The sequence below is a fragment of the Nicrophorus vespilloides genome, unplaced genomic scaffold (genome assembly GCF_001412225.1).
Source record: "Nicrophorus vespilloides isolate i.1.1-1 unplaced genomic scaffold, Nicve_v1.0, whole genome shotgun sequence".
NCBI lineage: Eukaryota > Metazoa > Arthropoda > Insecta > Coleoptera > Silphidae > Nicrophorus > Nicrophorus vespilloides.
This window is the reverse complement of record NW_017100105.1, coordinates 43,068-52,147: the sequence shown is the minus strand read 5'-3', so window position 1 is coordinate 52,147 and position 9,080 is coordinate 43,068. Positions and strand designations below refer to the sequence as shown.

At 45.1% G+C, this 9,080-nt stretch overlaps 1 protein-coding gene across 1 annotated transcript in view; it reads left to right on the top strand.

Annotated features, from left to right (window-relative positions):
* Positions 1-9,080, top strand: part of LOC108568234 — a 111,608-nt gene that overhangs the window by 95,651 nt on the left and 6,877 nt on the right. Inside the window, 22 exon segments of the mRNA XM_017929198.1 lie at positions 1-43; positions 45-403; positions 461-766; positions 821-1,126; positions 1,186-1,830; positions 1,885-2,202; positions 2,263-2,598; positions 2,657-2,962; positions 3,022-3,327; positions 3,385-3,702; positions 3,763-4,083; positions 4,141-4,458; positions 4,517-4,852; positions 4,917-5,222; positions 5,280-5,900; positions 5,964-6,296; positions 6,351-6,668; positions 6,729-7,064; positions 7,124-7,429; positions 7,491-7,796; positions 7,865-8,197; positions 8,468-9,080. The exon segment at positions 1-43 is cut by the window's left edge and continues 225 nt beyond it; the exon segment at positions 8,468-9,080 is cut by the window's right edge and continues 4 nt beyond it. Coding sequence (XP_017784687.1) covers positions 1-43; positions 45-403; positions 461-766; positions 821-1,126; positions 1,186-1,830; positions 1,885-2,202; positions 2,263-2,598; positions 2,657-2,962; positions 3,022-3,327; positions 3,385-3,702; positions 3,763-4,083; positions 4,141-4,458; positions 4,517-4,852; positions 4,917-5,222; positions 5,280-5,900; positions 5,964-6,296; positions 6,351-6,668; positions 6,729-7,064; positions 7,124-7,429; positions 7,491-7,796; positions 7,865-8,197; positions 8,468-9,080 — 7,690 coding nt within the window.

The following is a 9,080-nucleotide window of genomic DNA, read 5'->3' as shown; positions in this document are numbered from 1 at the left end:
CGTAAGGATGCGACTATTTCTTATCTATTTCACGAACGTATTGCTAATTTAAACGATAAATTTGTAGCACCAGTTGCTGATCCGGTACCGAAACCGATTGTTAATCCATGCGTGCCATCACCTTGCGGTCCGTTCTCGCAATGCAGAGACATTGGTGGCAGTCCATCGTGCTCATGCTTGGCCACTTATATTGGAAGTCCACCAAATTGCAGACCTGAATGTACCATCAACTCTGAATGCTCAAGCAACATGGCTTGCATCAGAGAGAAATGTAGAGACCCATGTCCAGGCTCTTGCGGATCGAACGCTCAATGCTCTGTTATCAACCATACGCCAATTTGTACTTGCCCTGAAGGTTATACAGGAGATCCATTTACAAATTGTTTCCCTAAACCTCCACCACGTAAGATTTTCAATAATTCAAAAAGAACAAACATGATTTTTATCCATGATATTTTAGCACCAGAACCGGTTGAAATCGACCCATGTAATCCATCGCCTTGCGGCTCCAATGCCCAATGCAGAGATGGCACTTGCACTTGTCTTCCAGAATACCAAGGAGATCCTTACAGAGGTTGCAGACCGGAATGTGTTTTGAACTCTGATTGTAACAGAAACTTGGCCTGCATCAGGAACAAATGCAAAGACCCATGTCCAGGAACTTGCGGCACAAATGCCGAATGTAGTGTAGTTAATCACATACCAATGTGCTCTTGTCTATCAGGACATACAGGAAATGCATTCGTACTTTGTTCGCGCGTAGAAAGTATGTTGATTTGTCATCACAACTTTTCGAAAGTTTATATGAATTTATTTATAGCTCCAATCAAGACCAACCCTTGCAACCCCTCACCTTGCGGTCCAAACTCTCAATGCAGAGAAATCAATGGTCAAGCTGTATGCAGCTGCGTCCCAGGTTACTTAGGAGCTCCACCAACTTGCAGACCAGAGTGTGTAACAAGCTCTGAATGTCCTCTAACCGAAGCATGCGTTAACCAGAAATGCATAAATCCTTGCCCCGGAACTTGTGGTATCAACGCCAATTGCCAAGTCATAAACCACAACCCAATTTGCAGTTGTTTGTCTCGACATACCGGCGACCCCTTCACCAGATGCCTTCCGATAAGTAAGAAACCTATAACACTGCCCATAGTACAACAATTAATTCGTCAATTTCTCGACCAGTTGTAGAAGACCGTCCTGTGATAAACCCTTGTCAGCCATCGCCGTGTGGCCCCAATGCTCAATGCAAAGTGATCGGTGATAGTCCTTCATGCTCTTGTCTGCAGGGCTTCATTTCGAGCCCACCAAACTGCAGGCCGGAGTGTGTTAGTAATAGCGAATGTTCTAGTCATTTAGCTTGCATCAATCAGAAATGCAAAGACCCATGCCCAGGAAGCTGCGGTCAAAACGCGGAATGCCGCGTGGTCAGTCACACGCCAAACTGCGTTTGCTCGCAAGGCTTCGAAGGAAACCCGTTCGTGCAATGCACAATCAAGGTGCAAGTTGTCATCACCCCTGAACACGCTACCCCCTGTGTTCCATCCCCTTGCGGCGCTAATGCACAATGCAGAGAGTTTAATGGTGCTGGCGCGTGCAGCTGTTTACCAGAATACATTGGAAACCCGTATGAAGGCTGCCGACCCGAATGTACACTGAACTCTGATTGTCCATCCAACAAGGCTTGTATCAACAGCAAGTGTAAAGATCCATGTCCAGGTACATGCGGACCGAATGCAGATTGCCAGGTTATCAACCACTTGCCTTCTTGCACTTGTCGCCCTGGTTATACTGGTGATCCATTCAGATACTGCTCAGTTCCAGCTGAACGTAAGACAATTGAAGAATAGCGTACAATCATATACTCATTATTCAATATTTTAGCACCAAAACAAAACGAACCTAAGAATCCTTGTCACCCCTCTCCTTGTGGGCCAAACTCGCAATGCAGGGAGGTCAATGATCAAGCAGTTTGCTCTTGCTTACCCGAATACATAGGTTCTCCTCCAGGTTGCAGACCGGAATGTACTGTTAGCTCGGAATGTTCACAGAACAAGGCTTGTGTCAACCAGAAATGTGTTGATCCTTGTCCTGGAACTTGCGGATTAAATGCTAAATGCCAAGTGATTAACCACAGTCCAATATGCTCTTGCAACTCAGGACATACTGGCGATCCTTTCACCAGATGTTACCCAATACCACGTAAGATACTGAATATTATCCATGCGTTCAACAAATATTTATTAGTTAATAATATTATAGCACCAGTCGCTGATCCTATTCCACGACCATTTGTTAACCCTTGCGTACCTTCACCTTGCGGTCCATTCTCGCAATGCAGAGATATCGGTGGTAGTCCATCGTGCTCATGCTTGGTTAATTACATTGGAAGTCCACCAAATTGCAGACCTGAGTGTACCATCAACTCTGAATGCTCCAGCAACTTGGCTTGTATCAGAGAGAAGTGCAGAGATCCATGCCCAGGTTCATGCGGAGCGAACGCTCAATGTTCTGTAATCAATCATACACCAATTTGCACTTGCCCTGAAGGATACACAGGAGATCCATTCACTAATTGCTTCCCGAAACCACCACCACGTAAGATTCAACTTACATATTTTAATGGAAATACGAATTCATATCTTGATTATTTTAGCACCTGAACCAGTTTTAACAGACCCATGCAATCCATCTCCTTGCGGATCAAATGCCCAATGTAGAGATGGTACTTGCACGTGTCTGTCAGAATACCAAGGCGATCCTTACAGAGGTTGCAGGCCTGAATGTGTTTTGAACTCTGATTGTAACAGAAACCAAGCTTGTATTAGGAATAAATGTAAAGACCCATGTCCAGGAACTTGTGGCACAAACGCTGAATGCAATGTAGTAAATCATATCCCAATGTGCTCTTGCTTGGAAGGATTCACTGGAAACGCTTTCGTATTCTGCTCTCCAGTACAAAGTAATTATTATTAATTGAGAGTAACCATTCTCATTTAACTCTTTAAACCCCGATTTTAGCTCCGGTTAAGACTCAACCATGTAATCCTTCACCATGCGGACCCAACTCGCAATGCAGAGAGATCAATGATCAAGCTGTATGCAGTTGTGTTCCTGGTTATATAGGAGCTCCACCAACTTGCAGACCCGAGTGTGTAACAAGCTCTGAATGTTCTCTGAACCAAGCTTGCGTGAATCAAAAATGTATTGACCCATGCCCAGGCACTTGCGGAATTATAGCGCAATGTCAAGTCGTGAATCATAATCCGATCTGCTCTTGCCCGCCACGTCACACTGGCGATCCGTTCGTCAGATGTATTCCAATTCGTAAGTCATCATCATATAAAGATTTATTGAAATATTCCTCAATATTATTATTTTTAGAAGACGAACCAGTTGTTGTAAAAGATCCTTGTCAACCTTCGCCTTGCGGACCAAATGCTCAATGCAAGGTTGTCAACGACTCACCCTCTTGCTCTTGCCTGCCACAATTCATCGGCGCACCACCTAATTGCCGACCTGAATGCGTTTCCAACTCTGAATGCGCTTCCAACTTAGCTTGTATCAATCAGAAATGTAGGGACCCATGTCCAGGAAGTTGTGGACAGAACGCCGAATGCAGAGTAGTTTCTCATACACCGAATTGCGTGTGCATTACTGGTTATTACGGAAATCCATTTACGCGTTGCGATGTTCAACCAGGTATAATACAGAAATTCACGAATTGAGAAACTGATTAACAATCAAAAATAATATTTTTAGTTGCTGATGTATACGAAGAGATCAATCCTTGTTTCCCATCTCCATGCGGATCAAACGCTCTTTGCCAAGAACGCAACAATGCGGGATCTTGTGTATGCGTATCTGATTACATTGGAAACCCGTATGAAGGTTGCAGACCTGAATGTACTCTAAACTCTGATTGTCCCTCCAATAAGGCTTGTATCAATAATAAATGTAAAGACCCATGTCCTGGTACGTGCGGACAGAACGCTGATTGTCAAGTAATCAACCACTTGCCTTCTTGCTCCTGTCGCCCTGGTTACACTGGAGATCCATTCAGATATTGTACAATCCCAGAACGTAAGCCTTCATAATTTGTTTGAACAAAACAACAATTGAAATATCATTCAATTTTAGCGCCAAAACAAGATGAACCAAAGAATCCTTGCCATCCATCACCTTGCGGTCCAAACTCTCAATGCAGAGAGGTTAACGGACAAGCTGTTTGCTCTTGCTTGCCAGAATACATAGGCTCCCCACCAGGTTGCAGACCAGAATGTACTGTTAGCTCAGAATGTTCACAGGATAAGGCTTGTATCAATCAGAAATGCGTTGATCCTTGCCCTGGAACTTGCGGTTTGAACAGCAATTGCCAAGTGATTAATCACAGTCCGATTTGCTCTTGCCAACCAGGTCATACTGGTGATCCATTCACCAGATGCTACGTGTTACCACGTAAGAAATCATTTACTTGTACTTTGTTAACCAAAATATTAATGCATGCTAATTGTAGCACCAGTTGCTGATCCTACACCACCACCGTTTGTCAACCCATGCTTACCAACGCCTTGCGGACCAAACTCACAATGCAGAGATATCGGCGCTAGCCCCTCTTGTTCTTGCTTAGCCAATTACATTGGAAACCCGCCAAACTGTAGACCGGAATGCAGCATCAACTCTGAATGCTCCAGTAATTTGGCTTGCATCAGAGAGAAATGTAGAGACCCATGTCCTGGCTCATGTGGATCGAACGCTCAATGTTCTGTCATCAACCACACGCCAATTTGTACTTGCCCTGAAGGATACACTGGAGATCCATTCACAAATTGCTTCCCTAAACCACCACCACGTAAGATATTCCCTGCCGTTTTTATATCCATCATAATATTTATACCATGATTGTTTTCATTCAGCACCTGAACCAGTTGTAACGGATCCATGCAATCCATCGCCATGCGGTTCTAACGCGCAATGCAGAGACGGTGTATGCACTTGTCTTCCAGAATACCAAGGCGATCCTTACAGAGGTTGCAGACCAGAGTGTGTTTTGAACACTGATTGTAACAGAAACTTGGCCTGCATCAGGAACAAATGCAAAGATCCATGTCCAGGAACTTGCGGCACAAACGCCGAATGTACAGTGGTCAATCATATACCAATTTGTTCTTGTCTTCAAGGGTTTATAGGAAACGCCTTCGTTACCTGCTCTCGCGTAGAAAGTATGTTGTTCATATTTAATCCCAACCTACAGAAAGTTTATTTGAAATTATTTGTAGCCCCGATCAAAACCAATCCATGCAACCCATCGCCTTGCGGATCTAATTCTCAATGCAGAGAGATCAATGGCCAAGGTGTTTGCAGCTGCGTCCCTGGATACATAGGAGCACCACCAACTTGTAGACCTGAGTGTGTAACGAGCTCTGAGTGTCCTCTGAGCGAGGCTTGTGTAAACCAGAAATGCATAGATCCTTGCCCAGGCACTTGCGGAATTTCAGCTCGTTGCCAAGTAGTAAATCACAACCCGATCTGTTCGTGCCCACCGCGACATAGTGGTGATCCATTCATTCGTTGTCAACCAATCCGCGAGGACCCAGTGATTATCAACTTATGTTCTCCATCACCTTGCGGTCCGAATTCGCAATGCAGAGTCATCAACGAAGCACCATCTTGCTCATGTATACCATCGTTTATCGGAGTACCACCCAACTGCAGACCAGAATGCGTTTCGAACTCTGAATGTGCCTACCATTTGGCCTGTATCAACCAGAAATGCAAAGATCCTTGCCCAGGAAGTTGCGGACAGAACGCCGATTGCAGAGTAGTCAGTCACACGCCTCATTGTGTTTGTAAGACAGGATACTCTGGAGATCCATTCAGACAATGCGCCGTACCGGAAAGTAAGAAAAACGCACTGATCATCAACTCACCGATAGAAAGTGACTACATGTATCCCATTTCAGTTACAACTCCTAGACCCGCCGATCAGATCAATCCATGTTACCCATCGCCATGTGGCGCTAATGCGATCTGCAAAGAACGCAACAACGCCGGATCTTGTGTTTGCATCCCTGAATACATCGGTAATCCCTATGAAGGATGCAGACCTGAATGTACTTTGAACTCTGATTGCCCATCGAATAAGGCATGCATAAACAACAAATGTAAAGATCCATGTCCGGGAAGCTGCGGTCAAAATGCCGATTGTCAAGTGATAAATCACTTGCCCTCGTGCACTTGTCGCCCTGGTTACACAGGTGATCCATTCAGATATTGCACTATACCGGCACCCGAACGTAAGTTTAAATCCATCATCTCCATTTGCAAAATACTGACATATTCGATTTTAGCTGTTATTGAAGACACACCTAAAAATCCATGTCAGCCATCACCCTGCGGACCTAACTCTCAATGTAGACAGGTCAACGGACAAGCGGTTTGCTCTTGCTTACCAGAATACATTGGTGCCCCACCAGGTTGTAGACCAGAATGTACAGTCAGCTCTGAATGTTCGCAGAACAAGGCTTGTGTTAATCAGAAATGCGTTGATCCTTGCCCCGGCACTTGCGGATTAAATGCTAATTGCCAAGTGATCAATCACAGTCCGATTTGCTCTTGCAATCCTGGAAACACTGGTGATCCTTTCACTAGATGTTACTTACTGCCACGTAAGATACCGGATATCATTTATACTGTTACAAATTACTTATTACTGAATAATATTATAGCACCAGTTGCTGATCCGGTTCCAAGACCAAATGTCAACCCTTGCGTACCTTCACCGTGCGGTCCATTCTCGCAATGCAGAGACATCGGTGGTAGTCCATCATGCTCTTGCCTGGCCAATTATATTGGAAGTACACCAAATTGCAGACCTGAGTGTTCCATCAACTCTGAATGCTCAAGCAATTTGGCTTGTCTCAGAGAGAAGTGCAGAGATCCATGCCCAGGTTCATGCGGAGCGAACGCTCAATGTTCTGTAATCAATCATACACCAATTTGCACTTGTCCTGAAGGATACACAGGAGATCCATTTACTAACTGCTTCCCGAAACCACCACCACGTAAGATTCAACTTACATATTTTTGGTGGAATAGCGTATTCATATTTTGATTATTTTAGCACCTGAACCAGTTGTAACAGACCCTTGCAATCCATCGCCTTGCGGCTCTAATTCCCAATGCAGGGATGGTACTTGCACTTGTCTTCCAGAATACCAAGGCGATCCTTACAGAGGTTGCCGACCTGAGTGCGTCTTGAACTCTGATTGTAGTAGAAATTTGGCTTGTATCAGGAATAAATGTAAGGACCCATGTCCAGGAACATGCGGCCAGAACGCCGAATGTGCTGTTATTAACCACATACCAACTTGCAATTGCTTACAAGGTTATAGTGGAGATCCGTTCTTCACCTGTAGAAAGATAGAGAGTAAGTTATAGAGAACATGCGTTCTTCAGCGTTATTTACGATTTTTCTGCAAATATTTTAGCCCCGGTCAAGACCAACCCTTGCAATCCTTCGCCTTGCGGCCCCAACGCTCAGTGCAGAGAAATCAACGGTCAAGCCGTTTGCTCTTGCCTGATAGGTTATATTGGTGCTCCACCAACTTGCAGACCCGAGTGCGTTTCTAGCTCTGAATGCCCATTGTACCAAGCTTGTCTTAATCAGAAATGTATCGACCCTTGCCCCGGCACCTGCGGTATCAGCGCGAACTGCCACGTGGTAAACCACAACCCGATCTGTTCTTGTCCACCAAGATTCACCGGTGATCCATTCATCAATTGCCACCCGATGCGTAAGTCACCCGTACCATAATGCGACATCCCATATAATTATATTAATGTAATTGATGTACTACAACAGCAACCGAAGTTGTGCATCCAGTCGAGGACCCAATTAATCCATGCGTTGCCCGCCCTTGCGGCCCTTACGCTACCTGTCACACGCAGTCCGATTACACCTACCAATGTATCTGCCTGCCCGAATACCAAGGCGTCTATCCCAACTGTCGCCCCGAATGTGTGTCCAACTCGGAATGCTCCTCTAATCTGGCGTGCATGAATCAAAAATGCAAGGATCCATGCCCAGGTTCATGCGGCCTCAATGCCGAGTGTCATGTAGTCTTGCATATCCCCAACTGCGTCTGCCACAAAGGCTACTCTGGAGATCCATTCACCATTTGCAAAATTACACCACGTAAGACACACACCCACATAAACATTTATTTAATTACAACAAAATAAGCGGAAAGCGGCAGAAGCCTATATATATTATTTATATTACTTACACTAGTTTAGTAGTTTAGTTCTCTTGTACCTGGTACTTTCATTATCTAACACTTAGTTGAAAGTATCAAGTCTTATTATTTGTAGTTGTGTTTGTTTAATGCTTTGTTGTGATTAATATTTTGTTATCAATTTAATCTTGTCATATTTTTCGTGTACTAATATAATTTATTATGTTTAGTGGTAACAACGCCTCCATCATCGGAAAAACGTGATCCTTGTTATCCATCACCATGCGGTCCGAATGCCCGCTGCAGAACTGAACATGATCAGGCCATTTGCGAATGTCTTCCGGAGTATCGCGGTAATCCGTACGAAAGTTGCAGACCAGAATGCGTGGCCAATTCCGATTGCCCAATGAACCGCGCTTGCATTAGGAACAAATGTCAAGACCCATGTCCTGGTACCTGCGGCGTGAACGCCATTTGCGACGTTACCAATCACATCCCGATCTGCACATGCCCACAAGGCTTCGCTGGTGATGCCTTCAGGCAATGCGTACTTCAACCAAAGGTCACAGAAGCCGCGGAATCTGATCCTTGCGATCCCTCGCCATGCGGCATCAATACTATCTGCAGAAAATCAGGGCCGAATGCTATCTGCGAATGCACTCCCGGTTTCCACGGTTCTCCAACAGCCGGCGGGTGCCGCCCCGAGTGTACCATCAGCGCCGATTGCCCACGAAACAAGGCCTGTTCCGACATGAAATGCTTCGACCCGTGTCCAGGAGTGTGCGGCTTCGATGCCGTGTGTCATGTGATAAACCACAGCCCGGTATGCAGCTGCCCACCACC